At 37.2% G+C, this 25,436-nt stretch overlaps 1 protein-coding gene across 4 annotated transcripts; it reads left to right on the forward strand.

The window, feature by feature from the left end:
• The first annotated feature begins 1,678 nt into the window (after positions 1 to 1,678).
• LOC109037775 (peptide transporter family 1) lies at positions 1,679 to 22,382 on the forward strand. 4 transcript variants are annotated; one of them, XM_072304959.1, is made up of 16 exons: positions 1,679 to 2,092; positions 3,420 to 3,521; positions 7,012 to 7,090; positions 7,864 to 8,005; positions 9,446 to 9,529; positions 10,241 to 10,515; positions 11,010 to 11,092; positions 12,347 to 12,520; positions 13,814 to 14,062; positions 14,814 to 15,071; positions 15,756 to 15,859; positions 17,173 to 17,289; positions 18,124 to 18,223; positions 18,617 to 18,745; positions 21,371 to 21,478; positions 22,172 to 22,382. In XM_072304959.1, exons 1-16 carry the CDS (start codon positions 2,054 to 2,056, stop codon positions 22,355 to 22,357), a joined length of 2,229 nt encoding a protein of 742 aa, XP_072161060.1. In that variant the 5' UTR covers positions 1,679 to 2,053; the 3' UTR covers positions 22,358 to 22,382. The 4 variants fall into 4 exon arrangements, with proteins under 4 accessions (XP_072161060.1, XP_018908150.2, XP_072161061.1 ...); XM_072304960.1 differs by lacking the exon at positions 3,420 to 3,521 and adding an exon at positions 2,966 to 3,171 and having other exon boundaries at positions 1,684 to 2,092; positions 22,172 to 22,380; XM_019052605.2 differs by lacking the exon at positions 3,420 to 3,521 and having other exon boundaries at positions 1,683 to 2,092; positions 22,172 to 22,381.
• Positions 22,383 to 25,436: the final 3,054 nt, after the last annotated feature.

Genomic DNA, 25,436 nt, shown 5'->3' on the forward strand with positions numbered 1-25,436 from the left:
CTACCTAAGGGCCTTCTATTTCTTTTTAGAAAAGTAGATCAGTCAGTGGAAATATTTGAAAAGGAGCATCATAGAAATGTGTCTTGTCAGATATTTTAAGTAGGTACATTGTTATGTAAACTATTTCATTGTGAATAAACAAGGACTCTGATATTAGAATTGTCTTATGCTCAACTTTTAAGTATTGTTTAAGCCTTACCTACAAAGATTACTGAAATCATCAATAAGCCTATCAAAATCGTTTCGTGGCAGATCCCAAGGACTTATTAAGAAATGCATTCGTTCACTTAAAACGAAGGAGTTGACTGTCGAATTTATGATTTTTCCGCCTGGCGCTCACAGTAATTAGCCGTCTCTGAATTTTGAAGAACCTAGGTGACATAATAATGACGAGAAGTGAAAAGGAAGAAAGAAAAATTGACTCGAACTGGTAAAAAGATGCATTTCCATTTTCCGGCAATTTTGAACCTCACTCTACTACCCTTATTATTGGCACTACCCTTTCAGCCATACCACACCCACAAGAGTATCGGGACCGTCTCGCCAGAATTTTTGATTTTTTAGCTAATTTATTTTGGCTCTTTTTAAAAATTCTACCTTCATCTACCTGACTTCTTTTTTTTTATTTTCAATGAGTGTGCCAGAATCTGAATTGAAAATATTTATTCTATTCTCGATCTAAACGAGGGAGGTCTCGTAAGTATTATACAGTGGTTCCTTACATAGCTATTGTATGTATTAAGAGTTGCGGCTACCTGAAATGAAGGGGAAGAATTAGCGAAAAATTAAATAAAGTTCATTGACGTATGAGAGTGGAATTTATTTTCTAAAGTGCAAAACGAAAATGAAAGTGTGATAAGGAGACGGTAAAAAATCTTGACTTCAAAAGATATCAAATATTTTGAGGTTTGAGACTGAAAAAAGAACTGCCTGTTTTATCTCTCGCCATCTTCTCGTAGGAAACAAATCGAATTATCTTTCCTTGTATTGGTGACCCCGGCAACTAAACTAGCTTCAAAGGTAAGCTGGTTGCGTCCTAAACTAACTAAAGGGGACTCTCAGCAGAATTAACTGTCCATTTGCTCGTTGTAGTTCTGGGGCGTACCTTTACTTAAAAAATCTTGTCCTTAAATGATATCAGATAGTTTCGGGTTTGAAATGAAAAACAGAGTTTGAGCCACTTTTCTTTTCTCCTTTTGTAATTTTCAAGAGATTACTATCCCTCTCCTCTCATTTTTTTTAAAATTTGTTTAGATAAATACCTACTAATTTTGTGATAAGATCTCATAGGCTTGGCGGAATTTTTACCCTTTTTGAGGGTTTTTTGTGGTTTATTTACTTCTTCGCGTCTTACTTCGAGTCGCTCTATGAAGATTCACCTTTTTATTTTCGGGAAAATACAATAAAAGCGGAGGTTTGAAACGTTGCAATGATGATACGCCATTTTCATCGTTGTTATGATTCTTAAGTCATTCTAAAAACAATGTACCTTACCGAATTGGACAATTCGCATGTCAAACGTTACACATACGCATAAGTTGAAGTAAGGACGTACTTAAAATCATAGAGTCACACACACACACATTCTCTCCCTCTCGCACACCATTCACACCGCGGTCCGGTGCGGATTTAAATCCACTTCAGACAATTTCAAACTTAACCTCAACCGAAGTGGGAGATTAAACCGAATTTAGATAGCTGATAGATATAATTGACCTTAAAGAGTTGTCTGATGAAATATAAAATTCGTTTATTGCTATCCGTAGTGTTCGGATGTAAAAAGAGCATGTCCCTCCACAAACGTGTTCGGAATTTCGACGACGAAGGAATAGAAAACGATCATTTTTGCGGTATTTGTGTTAGTTTTGAAAATTAATAATATCAAGATTTTCTTCTCTAATTGATTTTTAAATTGATGTTTTGCATAACTGTACATTTCGTACATTTTAAAAAATTTCTGTATCGCTTGGCTCTGATATTTTTTTGTTTTATTCTTTGTAAGAACTAGAAATAAATATATTTTTGTTAGTTGCACCGGTCCTCAAATTTTAACATGACTGCAGCAGACGTTCAGGTGGAGAGCGTCACACAGGTACACTTTTTCCTTCATTCATCTTATTAATAGGTACGAATTGAATCGTGTCGTCTGAACACCACTAATGTCCACTTTTCCCGTCTTGAGTTGTTTTGGGTTAATAATACTTCTTAGAGTTAAATGCAACCATGAAAGCGGTGTTAAAACTTGATTTGGGATTATCATCATCCCGAATAAAACTAGTATTGGCCACATTTTCATGATAATATCAAATCTTGATCGACGTAAAAAAATTAAAGGCTGAAAAAATGGACATTAGCTGTTTTCGCACGACGCACGATTCAATTGGACGTATTTCTGCAAACGGAACTATGTGCATTATGACGTGAGCCCTATTATGCATATATTCTTATGGGTTCATGTGGCTCATCAGGGCTCGTGTTTTATTCCACATAGTTCCGTTTGGTTGAAAACGTCCAATTATGATGGAGTTAGGCGAAATGAATGACCCTTGCGGTAGATAAAAAATAAAGTAAGATAAATATAACGAGGGGATTGAATGATTAGTTTTGCGTAATTTCTTGCTAAAAATACTTAAAAATTGTAAAAAAAAACCCTTCAAGAGCATCTTAAAGGTAGAGAATAGTAAATCGTAAGTTTGATAGAAGTATAAATGTTTGCACCGGTGCAGTTGCCGGTGATGCATTCAACCTTAACATCAGTGATATTGCAGATTATTCCTTAGAATTTTGGCCCAGCACTCGCAAGATTATTAAAAGGCGCTGCGTGTCAAAAAGTGAACGATTTCCGTCTCAAAGTCGGTTTATATTCGGTGTGTTGAACAACTGATGATTCTACTTCAAGGGCTTTTTCAACCCGACTCCATCGCCATTATATAGATTACATTATTTCAATCTTCTCGGGTCACAGATTTAGCATTTCTAAATTTACAATCTTATTGTTCGAGAACACCTCTACTTACGAAAATAAAAACTTTATTCGAGTCAAAAACTCACTAATTCCTTGAAGTCTTTAAGATCAAATTGCAATTGATCCACTGTTCAATATACCACATTGATACCTTAGTCTTGAGAGTGTTTCTCAAATCTGAATTACCGTTGAAAATTATACAAGAGGTAAGCTGTTGTCTGTGTTAATTGAAGTTGATAAACTTACACCTCACCAGCAGTAGCGATAAACTACAATACAGTCTGATCAGGATATGGCAAAACTTGTAATTGAATTTTATTTTACACTGAGCTTTTTAATACATTGTAACGCGTATCACAAGCCAGCAGTTTTTGCTTTGGCACGCCTTTATGTGTGTAGTGTGCACTGATAGGAGCGAGAATGTTTGAGAGCTGTCTAATTTGCGCTTGCACAGTTCATTGTGAGTGACAGTTTCTTGGAGGAGCACCGTTATACGAGCATTGTCGCAATGCGTCGGCTCGCATACAGGATGGGCATGCTTCAACAGGAGAGTAAAGTAAATAAAAACTCATAATGACAAATAATTGGACGTATTCATGCTGAAGGAACTATGTTGCGCGCAAACCCTTACGCACATAGTTCTTTTCTGCATTAATACGTCAAAGTGTATACTAAAAAAAGAGGGACTAAATAAAAAAAATGCTGTTCTTTGCAATTGATGGTTATTAAATTTGCCAGATGAATAAAAAAAAGGAAAAAAAGAAGAAAAACATAGTTATGGAGGAAAAGATAAAAGGAAGAAAAGTATAAAACAATTGATCTTCTTTGTTTTGTTATGCAGCCAGTGCTATGGGTTAAAATAAAATGTTTATTTAATTTGACAAATTCAAAAAATACTTCATTTTCATGATAACTTGAGTTAACAACATCATTTTAACCCATAGCACTGGCTACCTAACCTATACAAAAAGTTACTTAAGTGCTACTACCATAATATTGTACATCAACACATTTCAAAAATTGATGTTTTGCTCATCACACATGCACAGTATACACTTTTTAGTCCGATTGTTTACGATTTATGGACAATATTGCCGCTAGCTTTCACTTCCTTTTTCTTCTTTTGAATATACCTACCGCCATACTTGCACGTGACCTGATGTGCTTGTAAGGGAAAGAGATAATCTAAATAAATAAATTATGAGAATAAAAATGAGGAATCTAAATAAATAAATTATGAGAATAAAAATGAGGGAAAGAGATTAAATTTAAATTTTAATGTCTTAAATATAAACTCTCGGCCTGCTCATTAATTTCAATAGTTTTGAGGTCAAGATGTTGGACTGGAGTTCAAAACTGGTTCTTATTGCATTTATACAGGAAGTAGGTAACAGTTTTAAATGACAAACTGTTTGTCCATAGTTTGCAGTCGCGCCAGTAGGTAAAATTATAAATGAGTAAAAAAGGCTGAGCTATTAGCCAACGTTAAGCTAATGTTACTAAGAAACATTGTTTAAACATTAGTAACAATTGATACATTTCTGCCATTTCCTTTGAATTTTGAATGTAGAAAAAAATTGATTTTGAAAACTATTATTAGTACCAGGGGCCTTTGGCCGCTACGCTGCCGACAACCAATGAGGAAGAAAAAACATTCGTAAAAAGTCGTAGAACAACCGTGTTCAAGTTATCTCGGAGATAAATGGATTCAAATACCGTCAATGTTTTATTTTTGATCAATGTTTTTAAAAGAATATACACTGTTATTCTAATGAGTTTCCGCAAATTTTCCTGGGTGATTTACAATAGATAAAAGAAAATTTGACTTAAATCGCATAATATCCAAAATCTAAGCTCAGATTCGGCTTCCTCGTGAAAAATCGATGCAATTTCATGTATCATATGTCACCATATCATGAAGGAAAGAGATTAACATAGGCGTTTAGATTCTAACATATTAGGCCGACGTGGCAACATGGGTGATTCGGAGTGGGTCAGCTGATGAGTAAGAAGAAGTTCGTTTTCTCGGAAACAGACGAACCAAATGCTTGGCGCCTGGCGCCTGGCGGCGTAGCTCAAACGTTTGAATTCTGTGCCTACTTCCGCATGCCGGCCGGCTTTGATAGAATCTTTACGCCTACGATTACCCTCTTTCCTTTATGCTATGGTAACATATGATACATGAAATAGCATCGATTTTTCACGAGGAAGCCGAATCTGAGCTTAGATTTTGGGTATGATGCGTTTCAAGTTGAATTTTCTGAATTTGAAAATTTAAGATGGCGGACGTAGCCTAAATTGATACATCGGCTCCCATTCCATCGATTAAATTCGAATTGTTAGTCTAATTTCGAAAAGTCGAAAAACCAAGGTGGTAACAAATATAATATGCAACAATGGACCACTACACAAGGCACGAATTAACGGATTCTGATACATGTTTCTTAACCAAAATTTCACGCAAAACACGATTCGCGCAACGAATTTTACTGAAACCAACTCCTAACGAAGATATTAACGTTTGTATTTCACATTGGTTACAAGGAATTTAAACTGCCCGCTCACAAGAAACTCAAAGCTCTAAGTGAGTCAAATCGCGCACTACAACGGTTTCAGCAATCTTCTCAATCGAGCAATGTTCATTTTCCACCATGTGTTGTTCAAACTACATATAAGCAATTTGCTATAGCTAAGCCAAAGCGTCAAGATTGAGGTTGCCAGATTTTTATATCGCAGAGACTGTCATGATAACGTTTAACGCGCGATGTGAGTCACGTAGAGCATTGAGTTTTAATGAGCGGGTGGTTTGAATTCACACATCAAGAACTATTGAATATCTTCGTAAGGAGTTGATTTCGGTAATTTTCATTGTGCGCGTCGTGTTGTACGTGAAATTTTGGTTAAGAAGCCTATATCAGAATGCTGAAATTCGTGCCTTGTCAAGTGGTCCATTGCTACTCAGGTCATGGTATGGCTTTAATAAAAAAAAACAAAAAAAAAAAAACAATGTGCAAGAGGATTTTAATATATTTACAATTTTACCTTAAAATGTAGCTTGTAGCAGTTTTGTAGTACTTTTCCCTTTTTCTCTGTTATTATGCATCTTGCCAGTATTTTTTATTATTTTCTATTCTTTCCTTTGCACGGATGAAGACCAAACTGTTTGGTCAAAACGTTTGCGTGTCCATCATGTTAAGGTAAAATTGTAAATATATTGACATCTTCTTGCACATTGTTTTTTTTTTATTAAAGCATGACGTGAGTTGCAATCATTGCATATTATATTTGTTAAGTCGGCTAATAGCTCAGCCTTTTTTTCGCATTATGAGTAGCCGAAAACCTAAAAATCTGATTTTAAAATGAGTTTAGGGAAGAGGACAGAAAGTCTTGGTTTGGTTCTTCGAGAAAAAATGGATTTGAAACAGGGAGATAACATTAGCTGATGGTAATATATCTGTCGCAGGCAAATAGTGAAATCAGGAATTTTGTCAAATGCCTAGGCAGATAGTCAAATCTTGACAGTCTACAAAATTTTGTGAATTAATGGCGAAGAGTTCACGATTTTTCATTATTTTGTGAAAAATAACTCATCAAACCTACGAACTCTTTTTGTCTCTTCCTCTTCAATTGCTTTCTCATATTTTTAACTGTTGAAATTCCGAAAATTCTGTATTTTACGACATTATGAAAATTTCAAGATCAGTGTCTCTTCAGGAGCTAAGAATTGTTTAAAATACTATTGCGTGCGCAAATTTTTACTGATAATTTTTTCTTGCGGGAGCAATGAATTGTTTTGTCTGAAATTAGGAAAAGAATCAGAATTTCAATCTGAGTTAGAATATTTGACTATTTGCCTAGGCATCTGACAAAATGCCTGATTTTTCTATTTGCCTGGGACATATCTATTGCGCTACCTTACGACAAGATCTGCAAAAAACCACTAAATGGTCGTAGATAAGTCTATTCTGGCCAACGTAACAATTTTCTTTTTCTAATCTTTTATCATCCCTTCACCAACTCATTAATGTATTTGTGAATTTTTGTAGCCGCTAAAGTATCCGAAGTCCGTTTTCTTCATCATCGGAAATGAGCTCTGTGAGGGTTATTCATACTATGGAATGAGAGGTTAGTAAGCTTGATTACTATTCTGCCCTGCTGAGGAAAAAACGTCGTATGAACCTTTAGGCGTTGCCAAATTTCCTTCGATAAAACACGAATTTCCAGGTAAACTTATGAATATTTTCCTCCCGATTTTTCAGATAATTTTGCTCGCAAATTCGCCTAAAGTCCCAGAAAATTTCAAGGAAAAATATTTATATCTTCCCTCAAAAATGAACATTTTATCGAAGGAAATTTGGCAACTCTCGAAAGTTCATACGGCGTTTTTCCTTAGCACGGCAGTGTTCGTGTGACAGTCCATTGAATAGGACATTCAGATGTTTAAAAAATTAAAAATTTACTTAATTAAAAGGAAGCAATAAAAATGTTGGTTCCCACTAATGAAGTCAACAACAAGTTTCTATTCCGCCCTCAATTTGTGAGATAGGTAGAAAAGAGCCCATTGGCGCAAATAGTGGTATGTATAGTAAGGCAAAGTTTGTAAGTGGGGCGATTGTTGCAACTATGCCAGACATGAGATAGCAGAGGACAAAGTCCTATCACCTATCTTCTGTAGGTAATATATTGATTTTTGACGTTTCCTCCTGTTACTGACACGAGTATCAATATTAAAAATTTTAAAGACATTCTAAGGACCCCTTTGCTTCCTGAAAAAATATGTACCTTAGAACCCCCACTCTCTCGATAGATATCTACTTTTAGTTTATGCTGGTGTTTTCTGCAAATTTTTCTACACTTTCATTCAAACATTCATTTACGTGCGGTATTGAAATTTTCAGTCATTTTGGTCCTCTATCTGCGGAACGCTTTAAGTTACTCAGAGAATGACGCTATCACAATTTACCACATATTTTGTTTCTTTCGCTATCTGCTCCCAGTATTTGGTGCAATCTTGGCGGATGTCTACATAGGGAAGTATAAGTACGACACTTTAATGTTTTCTTTTTCTTGATTGGAATCAAACCTTTTTTGACCTAAGCAAGAGTGCGCGGTTCATGGTCAATGAAATTTCTGTGGGATTCTTGAGTTTGTTCTTTCGCATTCACAGGTGTTTATCATGTTCCGACTTTTAAACCAAGCGGAACAACAAAACAATTATCAACTTCTAACGATTGCATTAAGTCAAAAACTGTAAAATAATCAAATTCAAAACTGTTAAAGACTCTGTTAAGTCTGTAAAGCGGAGTAAACAACGCGCATGAGAAGCGAGCAGCTTCTTCGAGTGGCGTGGCATGCTTTGCGATACATCGATTCATCTGCCATTTAAACCTATGGCAATAGATCGATTAACAGGGTGTTCGTAGCGAACACTTTAAAGATCGATTCTTCGCCATAGCTTCAAATGGAGAAATATCGATAATATAATCGATCATTCACGCCTCGCCATTAGATTCCTCTTTAGGCACCTAATTTATTCGAGAATACAGGGTGTCCCAGGAAGAAATACGAATATTGAAGAAGTCGATTCTTTGGGTCAAAAACAGACGTTTTTGAGGTGTAATTTTTTTTCCAAAAACGCTTACCCTAGGCGCCACGACTCTCGAAAATTGAAGGAAAACAATCGTCTTTTTAACACTACGGCAGTGTCTATAAACCAATTTTAATGAAAATTCGTAACGGGGAATAATTTTTAGCGTTCTTTTCATTATTGACCTCCAAAAAAGGTAAAACTCATTTTAAAGGGGTCAGGGGGGGTATCGAACCTAAAAGTGGCCAAAATTAATGTTTCTAGCGACAAAAATTGATTTTTGACGGCACCACGCAAGATTCAGCGTTGAAAAATATTGAGAAAATGTCTCCTGCGTTTTCTCGCTGTACCTCATCTTTTTCGAGATAATAGGGAATAATTGGAGCTGATAATAGGGGGATAATGGGGCCCCCACGGAAAGCGTTTTTTGAAAGAAAGTTATACCACAAAAACGTCTTCTTTTGACGCAAAAAATCGACTCCTTCAATATTCGTACTTAATCCTGGGACACTTTGTATAAGGAATAGGTTTAAATAGATGAAAACTATGTTGCTGACTTGCTGATATGTCAATTTCATTGCGTAAATTTTATTCTTTTTATTACATACATACATACATGAGAGTCGCTTTCTCAGCGCTCTCTGCAGCCTGACCACAGACTTTTGACTTCCATCGATATTGATAGAACTCAGTTCCATTCCAATGGGGTAATGGAACTGAGTTCTATCAATATCGATGGAAGTCAAAGTCTGTGGTCGGGCTAGGCGCTTCAATGCCTAACCGCCACAGCGCTCGGTCCTCTCACAACCCGTTAAGGAGTTGGCACTCTCTCATTTCATTAAAAATTTGTTGTTATTATTTTTTCTTTTAAAACGAGTACTTTTCCGTTGCAGAACTATTATATTTTCATCGACAGTGCACGCAACAGGAACCGTGATCATAGCGCTCGCGGCAACGCCATGGATTATCTCTTCCAGGTATCTGCATTAAATTCATTTCGTTTCAGCTTGTCATCTTCTAATAATTCTGTGACATGCCAATGTTCCTGGTGAAACTGTTTACTTTCATCTACTTTTCGACCTCCTCCCGAAGGTGGGTCGAGGAAATTCTGGATTTGAATCAGACATCGGTTATTGACGAGCTCAACAGATCAGTGGATTGAGTTGGGTCAAGAAAAGTTCTTCATTGGGTTTTGATCGAAAAAGTCGACCAAATCCACTTGCAAAAATTCGCCTGTTTAGGGTTACTTTTTCTTGGTGTAGATCAGACGAATATCGGCACAACTATTCATTTCCTCTACGAAGGAACATAAATCCATCTCAAGGTTGCAAAATTGACTGAAAAACCCCAATATTTCACAAGAATTTACCTGTGAAATTTTTGTCTGAATTTTGCATGAAAAATCTGTGAAATTTCTCAGTTAGAAAAGTCCAAGATTCTCCTGGTAAAAGTGCTCCTGGCAATTTCCAAGCAAGGGAGATTTGGAATCATTGGAATGTAATTACGTTCTTTCGTGGGAGAAACGACGAAACCTTCCTATGTCGAAAACATTCGGATGACCATTCCCTCCGTGTAAGTTTAGACGTACTCCAATGTGGCTTACACAATGGTGAAATTTTGAACCTGCTAATTTCATCCTGAAATGCACTGGATTCTCCTCTCACATTTTCTGATCTGTTATTCTCTAGAGTATTCTCTCTATCTGGACTAACCTTGGCGGCGATAGGGTCTGGTCTGCTGAGACCGTGCGTGAATCCTTTCGGCGGGGAGCAGTTCGTTCTGCCGCAACAAGCAAAGCAACTGGCCAACTTCTTCGCAATTTTTTATTTCATGATCAACGTGGCGGCACTCACAGCTTGCATTACGACCCCTGTCCTACGCCAGGACTTCAAATGCTTCGGTCAAGAGTCCTGCTGGCCGCTCGCCTTTGGGGTTCCAGCTTTACTCACGTTCATAGCTCTCGGTGAGATACGCCCAAAGGGGCCGTTCAATTATCGTACAATGTTAAAAATCAATGATTTACTCTGAGTGAATATCCGGCGTGAAAAACAAATCCTGCGCCAATTTCGCGCCGTACTCTGAGTGGATAGATCAGAGCGTAAAACTTCAAACCATGAAAACTACGTTTTTGTTTTTTTGGGCGTTTTTTGCGCCGAGAGGTTCAAAGAGTTAGCTATGCTAAATGAGTACACAATTTCTAACACCAGGTGTGCGAATTAAAGATTGCAACTAAATGGAGTGAGTATTAATTATACTTCAGCCGGCAAAGTCACAGTGGGCATTGAAGTTTTGAAATGTGCAAAGGTCCATCATTTTTTCTAGGCTGCAATGTTTTAAAGACAATGCTATTAAAATCATATCCATTTTATCCGGGTGGATCAGGAAATAGTGGTTCTTAGAAATGCAAATGGTTACTTCTTTGACTCAGCACCTATTTTGTTGAATTTAATTTTTCAGGATTATTTGTGTCGGGGAAACCTTGGTATAGGATGCAACAACCGAAAGGGAATGTTCTTTTAGACACGATGAAGTGTATTTCGGTGAGTCTCAACTTATTTTAGTATTTCTCCATTCAACAACTACACTACTCCATATTCCATGAATACAAGGGACATCTATTGAAACCAAACCTACAGGCAGGCATTGTCCCCCTAAAATTCGCCTTCAATTTTGCTGCATAGGCAAGAAACATCCAGGAGAGCGCGAATAGTTATGTATTCAAGAGCCTTACATTATAATCTCCCTCCATAACCTCTGATAGAACCAATAGACCATGCGTACAAACTTATTGGCAGGTACCGTCCACTTGAAGTTCGCCTTCAAATTCATTGCGTATGCAACAAACAGACACAAAAAGCGTGAATAATTGTTATGTATTAGAAAAATACAATACATTTTACGGCGCCCCATCAGATTCGATTGCACCGATAAACAACGTTAAGAGCCCATTTTGTACATATCGTTGGTGTCATGCCCTAAGTTTTTTTCACTGGCATTATGCGCTTTCCTTAAGGCTCCATTTATAATTTATTTATGATATTTTATCACTTAAACCAGACAAATCGGAATCTGAAAACTATTCGTTTTAAATTAAGCATTATTAAAGCTGAGTCAGTGTTCCTTACTTTTTCCATTATTTGTTACCTATATATATATAGAGTCGCTTTATAACGCACTCTGGCGTTCTACGACACCCAAACGCCACATATGCCTGTCTTCCCAGAGGTTATCGGGCAACTGACACCGCAACATCTCTTCGTCAACGCCCTGCCGCCAACCCTTTACGGGACGTCCCCGTCGCCTCGTCCCCTTGTTACCTGCGGACAATTAAATTTAATGAACTAGTTGGCTTAATCGTCTCTAACAAGTACGATGAATATTATATAGTAAAAATGTACGAACGTGAAAAAAAATTCTGCTGACCGAAAAAAAAGAGAGCTCGTGAATTTTTTTCCATTATACATTGCATTTTTCATAATCAAAAGGGGTAGAAAGTAGTAAATATACTTAAAATGCCGTCCGAAAAAATCAAAATGTTTAAAAAATATCTTCGGTCCTATCCCAGGTTTTTTTTTCGCTATAGCGTGTGGCCTGTAGCATCTGTCAAACCTCCCCTCACAACACACGTGAATCAATATACCACCGGGTAAATAACTCCGGACGCTACAAGCCCAATGGACTGATGTAAAATATGATCGTAGGATTGTATCTCCTGTTGTCCTTTTATCGCATTTCTTGCTTTATTAGCATTTGTCGGTCCATTTCTTACCTAATACTTGTTTCTGCTCCCACAGTATGCTTTACGAAAAAAACTTTCATCGAGCGACGGGACAGAAAAACCATCTCATTGGCTAGAATACGCTAAAGACAAATTCGACCAACAATTATTGAAAGACATTCGAGAAGTATTCCGTGTGGTTCCGATGTACATCCCAGTACCTATTTACTGGGCTCTTGCTAACCAACAGGTAAGGGAAATACTGTTTACTATCACGGAAAAGAAAATTCACTCTGATGTTCTATGTGGATCATCGTATGTAAGTGTAAACGCGGACTGGAATACCAGGTGGTGCGGTGATAGCCAGTCAGAGATCAATTCTACCGTGCTAAGGAAAAACGCCGTATAAGCACTCGAATTTTGCCAAATTACCTTTCAGAAAATATTAATTGCCTCAGAGAGTTATGCATATTTTTCCTTAAAATTTTCAGAATCTTTAGATCGAATCACGAACAAGTTTCTTCAAAAAATTGGTGGTCAAAAGTTCACAAATATTTCCGAAAATTCGAGATTTCTTGAAGGATATTTGGCAACGCATGAAGGCTCATACGGTCTTCCTCCTTAGCACGGCAGAATTAATAAGCATACTTAAATAGCAGTTAAATCATAGACTTTGATGAGTGGCGATTTTTGCCAGTCGGCCATGCTGTTTTTTCTCCATTTAAATGTATTTGAAACAATCAAATATACAATATTTTTAATGGATTTAAATGAAAGAAAAAAACTGTGTTGACAACTTGCAAGAACGCCACTGTTATAAGTGGATGACGAGAGTCACGAAACTTGTAAGTTGGCATAACTTTAACTGTAAAAGAGTCCAATTTCCGGTTTTTTTAAAGGAGAGAAAGTTTTGGTGCTGGGTGGAGAATAATAATCGATAGATTTAAGCTTATTAAGGATTTATATTTTTCAAACATAATCTTGCATGATGTCATTTTGAGATCATTGTCAGTGGCTTCTCAAGTGCAAATCTTCGTTCACTCATAGGTAACGTGCAACTGCAATTTTACCACTGTCTACTTACTAGAGTATTTTTGGACGCGCAAATTGGATAAACAAGCATTATGTTGACATGAAGAGCTCTGGACTTATCATTATGGAGCTTACATTTTTTGAACAACAAATTTAAGCGTCCGCGAAAAAGAGGCGTCATTGTTGATGGGTTCAACCATAGTTCGTCTTCTCCCGAACGAACAAACGTAACTCCATTTCAATGTTGCCAAATTTTTCCTGGTGAATTGAATTTTTACCTGGAAAAACTTGCATATTTCTTATTAAAATTGCCACTGATTCTTCCTCCGAGCTCGTGCAAAAATCACAACAACTTTGGATGAAAATTGCAAAGGTACATCTTGTATAAAAATTGAATTGTTCGAGTCATTTTTGCAATCTGGAATGTAATTTACGTTCCATCCTTCGTGAAACGACGAGTTAAGATACCGACTAAAAAAAAAAGTTTTCCGTTTTCCCTCCGTGTCTCCAGGGATCCACGTGGGTTTTCCAAGCGTCGAAAATGGACGGAGCTGTTGGGAACTGGTTTGTCATCAAACCGGACCAGTTGGGAACCCTGAACCCCCTGTTATGCATTCTCTTCATCCCGTTGTTCCAATGGTGTGTGTATCCAGCACTGGCCAAAATTGGCATCAAGCGACCACTCCAATTCATCAACATCGGAGCAGCGCTGTGCGCACTTGCGTTCCTCATTTCAAGTTATGTCGAATACAAACTCGAGGTTGGTACAACTTCAGTCTATCTAGACTTACTTCGGCTCCGTCTGATATGAAGTCTTGCCGCGGCGACGCGAGGCCATAAGTGATGTAATGTCAATGACAACGCCTGGTTACACGATTCAACTATTCCTACTCTCTGAATGCCTGTGTTGCATACGAAAAAATTGAAGGCGCATCTTGCACTCACGGGAATGAACGCACCTCTGTTGTAAGAGAACCCTTTTGTGACCCGTACTTTTTAAATTTTTAAATTCTGTACTACTCTTCTTTGATCTCTCCTCTAAGGTGTTAATTGCTCAAATGGTAAAAACACCAAATAAACGTATCTACCAACCAACCAGTCAACCTAGACTTTATTCGCTCGTAAATGAGTAGAGACTAGAACCAAATAACAGACTTTAACTTCACCTATAATTTTGATTAATTATACGAATAATTCTCTAGAAACAACCTTGAATCCTTATATTGGGAGTTGGAACATTTAGAGAACATTTAATTTAGTACTGCGCAGAACTACGACGAAATTGGACCAATCCACATATTTGATTTTAAGGAGCTCAACCAAAATTTAGATGCTTACATATGAGTCGCTCTTACAGCTCTCTCTGATGCTCTACGACCTGATCATACGAGAATGTCGATCAATATTTGAAATTCTGTAATTTTTATTTTTTTTGTATTATTTTAAAACCAAATCGATCTCAGTCACCGACGATCACTAAGTTCCTTAGGCCTTTTTTAATTGCATTTCAGCCATCATATGCACAACTTCCTGCTCCAGGACAAGGTCAGCTAAGGATTTTCAACGGTTTCCCATGTCAGGTTGAACTAGACCCTCCCATATCCGGACGTAACTTCATTGCACCACTTGGATCGCTCCAATGGACAGACATCCCGGTGAATGGATCTCGATCAATAAGCGAAACATTTGTGTTAAATTCAGGACTGCCCTGCAGAAAAATTCCCATGCTCAAAAACTGGACCACAGATATTCAAATTTTTGAGGAGCAGGTTAGTGGTTCATCATGTAAAAATAATCAAATAAGGATACTGAGATAGTCATTTGATGAGTAGTGTATTACTTATAGTACTGATGAATACTATGCATCTAAAAGAGCAAATTAAAATTAGGAGCTGGCAAAAATATTTTTACATTTTGATCAACCTCTAGAGTGATTCATTGAGAAATCATGAGATGAATATGATTTTTAAAACCTTATAAGGAATTAAATGAAATTGCAACTCAAAAATTTGAGCACATCACGATGTGCAGAAAGAAATAATCTCAGAGCACAGAATAATGGCTCCAAATAAATAACATTTTAACATTCCTAGCATTTTGGAACGGCCCGCATTATACCCCTTTTGAAAGTGTAGAATTTCTGAGGTCCTCCAAGTGAAGTTTCTTTTCTTAATTATTACTACAGTATCTTTTTGAAGAGTATACAAAAACTTTGTTAATCTCGAGCAGTGACTGATCTCGTGTGAGGAAAAATAAACGTGAAAAAGAAATTGATAAGTCTCAAAACCACTTGTAACATACCTTTTATTTATAACGCGGTCATTGAAATTATTTGATAATTCTTCAAGGCTTGATTAAAAAATATTTTAAAGACTTACCATAGTCTATGTAAATTTCATTGGAAGCTTTTTGTTTTCTCTTTTTTTATGAAATTCATTTGAATCATGTTGCAGAGTGTATCATACGTTCTATCTAATCGCGATGGAGCTGCCGAAGTTCAAAGAGCTCCTGGATTTGACGAGGTCTCAAAATCTTTGACCAACATGCCTAGACTCAGGTATTGCACATTAATGGAAATTTCATAAACATATACGTGTTTTATAAATAACAATACGTTACCCTAAACTTCATATTAAAGTGATATTCCATTTTTTCAAACAAATTACAGTAAAGTGAGAAAACTATAACATTGATGGTTTAAAGCCATATGAATATACTATAATTTCATAGAAATAAACCTAACAGCAGTAATTTACTTCGACGTCATGAGTTTACGTCAAGAAAAAATATTCACCAAGTCTAAAACTCTGTTGCGCCGGGATTTGGATCAATGTACAAAGTATGCTTTTAAGGGAAGTATTCAATTGAACCTGCATTTCATTCTGAGCGAATTTGTATTCTTGATGAACTATCAACGTCCTAAAACATCCAGAGGCTGTTAAAATCAAATATTTTCTCTGAATCCACCAGGGCCGGATTTACCTATTTGCCACTCATGGGCCGCCTGGATTTTGCCGTCCCATTCTCATTCGTTTTGAAACATCAATGAAAATCATCAAGTGAACGTGCTGGAGGGGAATGGGTGCATAAGACGCGTTTACTCGTGTTGGACACATTTTTTGCGAAAGCCCTGTCAACACTACTAGCACAATTTCACGGAACTTGACGCAAAAGTTAAGTTTCGTAAACCTATCTCTGTGTGGACAACGCCTTCCATACCTAAGAAATTAACAAAAAAAAATTATGAAAGAACAAACAAAAATGTAGTTTAATAATTTTAACTTCCGCCGCCGCGCCGAGCTGACCGCAACGTGTTTGACGCAATGCGTGAAGTATTCATGTAGTCTTGTAGGCGCTATGCATCTCACGTCGCGTCGACCGTTGCTGACCGCACTGTGTTTGCCGCAATGCGTGAAGTATTCATGCAGTCGTGTAGGCGCTAATATGCTTCACATGCCGGCCGCCGCGCCGCGCCGCGCCGAGGGCTTTTCCTATTCATCTCAAGTTCTCATCATTGCTCTCTGCACCGCGCTGCTCCAGGCCAAATTACGTGCTTGGTTTCTCTCTTAACTCGACTTATTGAAGGTGCTGTCTTTTGTATCACCGAAAGACGACAAAATTATAATTTACTATACTCTCAGGAAATGAGAGATTTTGTCGCCTTCTCTCGTTTGTATATTTTTTTCGGAATCCGATTTTTTTATACCTACATTTTAAAAAAAATTGCAAAATTTGCCGCCCCCGTAGATTTACCGCCATGGGCCGCGGTCCATGTGGCCACCCCCTAAATCTGGCCATGGAATCCATTTAAATGTTTTCACTGTTAGATCGTTGTTTTTTAATCGTTTTATTTATTGGTTTGGTTACAAGAGTGATTTACAACATAGCTGGAACGCTAGTCTTGAAGAATCAGTACGATGATGAATTTAAATTCCAGCTTCAAGCTGAAGATTTGGTCACGGAGTTAATGGAGGTTTACTCTGGCAGGTATGTAACAGAAATAAAAAAATATTAAAACATGTTATTTAGGACCTGAGGCTAATTTTAATACCATTGAAATGTTACCTTTTGGATGGGGATTAGTGGCAGATGATCACATGAACAAACTTCAGATTTTAAAACTCAAAATTACGAAAAGAGGAGTCGCATGCTGTAAATAGTTTAACTGCATTTTGCTTTATCAGAATTTCTGGCTTTTCACAAACGCCATCTATAATCTACATTAGAATACTAATGATACTAGAATACTAGAATTAGTACTACTATTAGAATACTGATTGCCTCTGAAATAAGCTAAAAATAGCCTTTTTCCCTACTGCAAAATGCATTCCAGTTATCCTCAACATTTATAAAGTAGGAAAATAAGATATTATAGTTTCTTTTTTATTGATAAATGAAAGGCCGGGGGACGGGGAGATTATTAATCGTTGAATTACTGCAGAGTTCAGGGTGCCAAACGCATTTTCAATAACTGAAAAATTGTATGGAAAACTTCGACTACAAGACATTCCACACCGGATAGGTACACCAAAATGTTACTGTTTACTATTTCTGTTAGATACATTTCTTTAAGTAGTTGATGATTTCGAGCTTGCTGGAAGAGTAAACGGTAGGGTATGTAGCTTGAACGTATTTATGCTAAGAGGATCTATGATGGTCTATGAGGGTCACTATATGCACATACAGTTCCTTTTAACATACACACTTCCGGTTGGTTCGTTAAAAACTACAATACGTGTTTTGGGACACTTAATTTGGTTCTATAGTCCAATTTCTCTCTTTTTCTGGTATAACAGTATATTTCCATGCTTCTTTCTGCAGGTATCGAGTATCATTTCAAAATGAGGAAATTCTATCAGATATTTTAGTCGAAAGTGGTGGGGTCTTTACACTGGTGGTCCAAAAAGTTCACTCAAAAATTGTAAGTTACCATCACACTGAGCAGCAATCAATTAACAGCCCCTCGTCAAAAAATAATTGGGTACACTCATGCTTGGTCCTAGATTAGACATTTTATTTGGAGGCCCATTAGGGCCCCTAAAATAATCCTAAATTCTCGCACAGCAGGCTATTAGCCATAAACTTCTTCTAACAACTTACAAATATAACGAGAAAAAAACACTCAGAAATAACCTAAACAGTATGTAATAAGGTGGTGAAATGGTGTGGACATCCAGCACCATTTCACCAGCTTGTTACAAGTATAACTTTCACTCCAAACATGTTTCAATAGCTAACAAAAGACTTGGCTGTCTGATTCGACATGGTCAGTGATCATTGTCATTAAAAAAGTGAAAAATTCCATTATTTACAGGTTGGCAATCTGCATGTAATCACTCCTCCAGGAACACTGCACATATTCTGGGCAATACCTCAAATTTTTGTTGTATCGGTGGCTGAGATATTCTTCAGCGTCACTTACATATCTTTCACCTTTACACAGGTATGTTGCAAAAAACTCAAGGAAAATTTGGCGGCACACTTCTACTCGCCAAATAACCATGTTCAACTGTAAGCTAACTTTTACATGAACTTTGTTTGCGTCTCAAAACATTCTGAATATATTTTTGCTCAAAAATGGTTTTCTTTGTTAAATGACGTAATTTTTGAAATGTTTAAATTAGCCGAATTCAGAGTTACGCCAATACAACGCATTGTAATGTGAATTAAAATATTTCCCCTTCTAAGTTTTCACCGAATACTAAAACGTCATCCTCGAACGGATTTCGGCGCGAGACGCGCTGTGACGCCTACAAACCCAAGGGGCTACTTCACGCATTGCGCAATGCTTAAAGTATCCTTTTAGGTTTGTAGGCGTCGGTGCGAGTTTCGAGCTAGCAGCACGCCGCACTATGGTCCCAATCCGCTCGGGAGCGCTCAAAAATCGATATTTATGAAATTGGACGACATTTTTTTTTCGAGTCAAAATTGATAAATATAGTATCTACGGGTCATAAACTACACGTAGTATGCCTCAAAAAAATGTCTAGTCACTTTGAAAGTGTCACAAACTGTGCAAATAGTCGGATATGTATTTTCTGACCCGTGAAGTGGCTATTTCTAACAAAGCGTTCGGAGCCTCTCCTGAATCATGAAATGGTCTCTCGGAATTCTTGGTTACACCATTTTGTAGAGGACTCTAAGAGGATTGTAACGCACTAATTACAATTTTTCTCCGAGGCATTCTGATACATTCTACACAAGGTAGAAGTTGGATACCTATTTTTCATGAAAAAATGCCGATTTTTCCCACGTACTTTCGTTTTAAAAAAAAGTCACCAAAGGTCACCTAATGAGACACCTTTAGGTACCTTCTACACATCCTTGAGAAGCTACAGTAGAAATATTTCGTGCTTTGGTTTGCTTTTTCTCGAGAAATCGAATTTATTAGGTCTCGAATTCGGTGGCTAAAATAACGTTATTTGGCAAGTTTAGCCATTAATCAATCTGCAGTCGTCTTAAACTTTTTTGAGGCATTCGACACCACCGAAAACGTGCTTAAGTAGTCTCTATGAATCCTTAAGAAGGATTTGAAACCAAAAATTATTGATTCTTCTTGCTTTTTGGACGGATTTTGAATCTTTTTCGTACCTGCGTGTTTTCTTCAAAATACTGTATTACAACCCTGGAAAGCCCCTCGAAAAATATTCTGAGACATTTGGCACCTTCAGAATTACTTTTAAGTCGTTTCTGCAGATCCTTAAGGAAGGCAATTGAACCAAAAATATTTGCTTACGCCTGCTTTTTCGACCAAATTTGAATTTTTTACGTGACTATGTGTTTGCCCCAGAAATACTCAATTTTTTGCTTTAAAAAACACCTATAGTTGCAGCCTTAACACGTGCTAAGCACTTTGACATCTACAGAGACTCACTTAAGTAGCTTCTATGGATCTTTTTTAGGCTGATCGTTTCGAAAAAATTTTGGTTCCCCCTACTTTTTGAGATTTTTTGAAAAGTTTCCCGTTCCTCAGTTTTATCTATAAAAATGTTCTTTTCAATCCTAGAAAGTACCTGTTAATGTTGCTGCGATAAAATTCCTTACTCCCCGAATATTTCTCCATTGTTGATTGAATTTTTCTTAACGTGACAATATTGCACCCCCCGCTCTTCAACATTATTATGTACCCGATTTGCCTTTCCGGCAAATCAACATAAAGGAAAGTCTTCTCTGAATCTTTATTTCAACATTTCTAAAATACAAATTAATTTTGGATCTACCTATTTCATTTTTTTCAGTTTAGTTTTTCTAAAAAAAAAAAAAAAAAAAAAAAATTGGGGGGGGGTGCCAAAAAATTAAAACATCCTTAGTTTTGCATGAAATGTACATGCATGTGCAATGTCACGCATGGTTTTCATCCAATCTAAGCAAGTATAACAAGCCAATCGTACGACAGTTTGTGATTTATGTGAAAAAATGACGATAACTTTTGCAAATGATTTTTTAGAGAAAATTGGAGGTCAAATTCGGATTCAGCGCATCAAAATCATTGGGATTACATATCTTGATTGTATTTATACTCGAACGGAGAGCCGCTATGATTTTTGATCACTGAAAAGTGAATTGGGACCATAGTGCGCCGGCCGTGCCGCGCCGCAGCATGCTATAAACTTGTCAATCGAGTGAGCTTAGGAGAAGGAGGCGAAATTTGAAATTCCCGCCACTGAAAAATGGCGGTAATTTCAAATCTACCGCAAATTTGAAGTAAGCGGGCAATGTTGAATCTTGGTCTATTAGTTGAGTAAGTGGATTGAAGGTATACTCATTTGCTACAGACTATCGAAAAGCGACGAAACGCTCCATTCCGTTTCGTTTCAGTTTTACGTGAAGTTTGAAATAAATGCTTATTTTTTTATTTGATTCTTATTGGTCCGATCGCTTCCGGCCAGAGGGAGATTGGAAAAATGAGAGTCGGGTATGAAAATCTTTTTTGGTTCTTCTTTTGTCGAAGCGCGCTTAAGAAAGTGCGAAGCGCCATCTGGAGGTTGGGCCGCGTAGCGGCGAAGGGGCGTAAGCCCCCTAGTTTTCTATAACCACTGATCGAACGTCTGTTCAATTTCTTCCGCAGGCTCCAGACAGGATGAAATCGATCATGTCCTCCGTTCTGAATATAAGTGTCTCCCTAGCCGACGTCCTTGTTGTCTTCATCTCAGCAGCTAAATTTTTCAAGAGCCGGGTATGTAGAGCTATTAAATTGCAGGAGGCAAGAAAAAGAGAAAACAAATATTTTCTCTGAGATAGTATGAGTTATTAGTTAACTCGAGGCGATGTGATACTTAGTGTTCTGTTCACAAAATAAAATACGAGAAAGGATTCGGCAACATAATTTGCAGTTAGACTAATTTTGGTTACACCGAAAAAAAGTGAAGTTGATTTAACATTCTGAATGTAAAAAAGTGTGCAAGAACTTATGAAATGCTGACCTACCCGTCACAACAGTTAGTTTTACATCTTGGCATTTGCTGAAGTAACTGCTGTAGCGGGTAATTCAGAATTTCATAAGTTCTTGCACCCTTTTTTACATCCAGAATGCTACGTCAACTTCACTTTTTTTTATTGTAAGTATATCCGATCATTATTTTTTAAAGCAGGATATTTTTTGTCAACCAGGTGGTGAAGAATTTCAGAAACTCTTGGAATTCTTCAGATGACGGGGCTTACAAGATTCAGTGGCCTTTCAATGCATTGATACATTTCAATTTTTTTTTTACTTAAACGATATGGCGTGTTATACTAATGGTGCAAACACTATTGATTTAACTCGTATTAGTATTGTAAATAAACCCTCGAGTATTTTTTATACTTGTTCACCTGACTCCAAAATCATCAAAAGGAAAACATCCAATTATTTTTGTTTTCTTCTTTACAGACGCATCAGTTTTTGTTTTTCACCGGGCTCATGCTTTTCGATGTGATTTTGCTTCTCATACTGTCCGTGCGTTATAAATACAGGGAGACGAGTTGTTTAGATGAAGCTTCACCTCCAGAAACGGATGCACAATCAAGACAAACGACCGAAGGTGAAAATAACATGCGCAGTACTCAAGATGGATAAATTAATAATATTATTTTAAAAAAATTGAATAAAAGTCTCGCATCTTTTTTATTTTCTGTACGAGATTAAGTGGATCTCGTCAAGGAGAAAGGAACTACACCACATCAGTTATTGCCAAATGTAACTGGGCGATTTAACTTTTTACATGAAAATGGTTGTGCCGATTTTTGTTAAAATTTCAGTGAATTTTCTGCTTAATGCGAAGCAAATTCCTTAATATTTTCAAAGGAATCCTAACGCCCCTGTGCTTGTTAAATATTAAAGTGCCAAGTTAATTTGGCAATAGCTGATGTGGCTTGGTTCCTTTTTTCTAAACGCGGTTCAAATGTAACTACAGTAAGCATGCAGATAAAATAGAAGATGATAGGTCAGCAGAAATGTGTATGGTTGGACGACCACGAAGGAAAAGGATGCCATGACGACCAGCCACAACAAAGGCACAGAATTGGCTCTCATTTCTCGGAGATGTATACGTGTGTTTAACTGGTAATTTCTTTACGACTTTGCCCGTTCATGCTAATTTGTATCAATTTCATCAAATTTATCAATTTTATTAATTTTAAATGTGCCTGCTACGGTAATGGCTCGATAAACAAGACTTATGCCCTAATCAAGGGGAGAGAAAGACAAAAGAAATAATGTTTCGTGTTTCAAGGAGCTTATGTAATTGGAATTACTATATGAAATAATTAAAGTACAGAAATACTATTCAATGAAAGGAGTTCAGAACTTGAGGTGCTCAAAATAAAAATGCTCATTATTCTCCATAAAGTCACACTGCGCCCGATCCTCAAACTCTGAAGTATACTGCATTCAAAAGTGAAACAATACATTCAGAGTATGAATACCTCCAAACTTTAAAACTTTGAATGATCAACATTAGGTTGACAACTGTACGAGCTCTCATGCGATGCATTTTGCCGAACTTGCATTTGAAAAAGAAATCTCCGAATCATCAGCCATGACCCTCTAACGATGAAATTTCACTTTATATTTGCGATCATCAGAGCTGGTGGCTGTACCCTTTTTGATTGACAGTTTGATTTGGAGGAAACGATTGCTGCCTTACAGTTCGATCATTGAACTTTTGTGCTAGGAATTCTTTAAGATAAGACGGAAATAAGATATAATGGAATTATCTGAATCATCTGCTACGTCGTTTAAACGACTGCGATCAACGAAGAAGCCCTGTAGTAGGCCGAATAATGGACAGGTTGTCGAAAATATTGGCTCTCTCACAGAACTCAGTCATCCAAATGACACAGCAAGAATAGCCCAATCATCCAAATGTCCGAATAGACATTTAAAAAGTGAACTAGGAGCCTGTCGCCGCTACGCGGCCACCTAATCGTGAGAAAAACTACACTCGAAAAATCGTAGAACAACCATGTTCAAGTTTTTTTAAGAGATGAATAAATTCAAAACCTGACGGGTGCACCCAAAAGAAATCGTATGTTTATCTAAGATTATGATATCTGATTGCAACATTATGTACCACTTCTATGTTTTATTCTAATGCATGTTTTTAAAAAGCTACACACAGTTTTTCTGAAAAGTTCCCGCGATTTTACCTGTATGATGTCAAATAAAAGAATCGAAAATTTCGACAAGATATTTTCGTTCGTTATATTGTCTTTCAATGTAACCGAAAAAAAAAATTAAATATCATCAAAATTGCTGAATCGTTACAATGAGGATACATATTATCCACTTAATTATAGTAAAAACTGGAGCAGAAAGTCAAGAATGATGCCACGGAGTCCACAGCATTCCCACAGTCATGTACGCACTAATGTGCGTTTCACGCCAACTGACCGACCTCACTGCATTGGACGCAATGCGAGAAGTATTCATGCAGTCTTGTAGGCGCTAATATAGACTGTACGCCGATCGTTCTGTTTGGCGCGATGCGTGAAGTATTCTTAAAGTTTTGCAGGCGCTGATATATGTTTAACGCTGGTCGCACTGTGTTAGGTGCGATTATTCGAACTCACGTTAGAATAATTGCGGCATCGAATAATAGAGCTTAAAAGGTACATGTTGTGTTCGACGCCGCATGAGCATTCCATCGTTGCCTTGTTCCTCCCGATTAAATACGTTTTCCGAGAAAAGTTAGGAAAGTTCTTCATACCTACGAACATTATTCAAATCTTTTCACATCACTTATCATCAGAAGGTAAGACATCATGACCTGTCAAAAGACTAACATAAACTAGCGTTAACATAAAAATGCGTTTATTTTCTGACTTTTCCCTGTCTTGCCGAACTTCCACCTTTAATTAACGTCATTTTAAATTCGCGCATTCCTGTAGGAGATGTCAAGGTTTCTTTTAGCGCAATCATCTTTTATTTTCTTAGACCTTTCGCGCAATCTTGAATTACCGCATGAAGCGCGTCGACAATTGAATCAGTGAGTTCGAAAACACACCAACGCAGGAAAAAAAAATGTTCAGGAAACATCTAAAACTGCGCAGCGGGCGAAGAAGTTATAGTTTAAGAAAAACCTTTCTGGTGCCAAAGGACAAGTACTTAGAGACTTTGTAAAGCGCCAAGTTGAAATCGATACACCACGTTTGACGACAAAGAATTAAGCGTTTAAAAATGTCCGAGTTGGTGTGTTTTGTTCTCACCGACTTTCAGATACTGATTTTTCATAGTCTGCCCTGAAAAATTTATATTTTTCGACCTGAACAACACTTGAATATTTATATAACTTGTTGGTACAATGTATACTGAACCGAAAAAAGAAAACCGCAAAATCGGATGGTCACCCGTTTCCCTTGAAATGGCTAAAAAATTGGTATTTCCAATGAAGTACTTCGATTTTTCCCTTTTCCCGTCGCTGTTTCGAGCACTTCCAATTGCAAATTCGAATGTTCCTTTTACGTGTAGATGCTTCTATCCATGCGTGTTACTAAACCGTAAAAAAGTGAAAATCGAAAAAAAACCCGAGTTGGTGTGTTTTCGAACTCACTGATTCAATCGTGGATACTTAAATCGCTTACATTTGCAGATTGCTGAACAGCTCAATGACGAAACAACAGACACTCATTGTCAATCCCGTTCCGAGCCAAATAAA

The sequence above is a fragment of the Bemisia tabaci genome, chromosome 10 (genome assembly GCF_918797505.1).
Source record: "Bemisia tabaci chromosome 10, PGI_BMITA_v3".
In the NCBI taxonomy this organism is placed as follows: Eukaryota; Metazoa; Arthropoda; class Insecta; order Hemiptera; family Aleyrodidae; genus Bemisia; species Bemisia tabaci.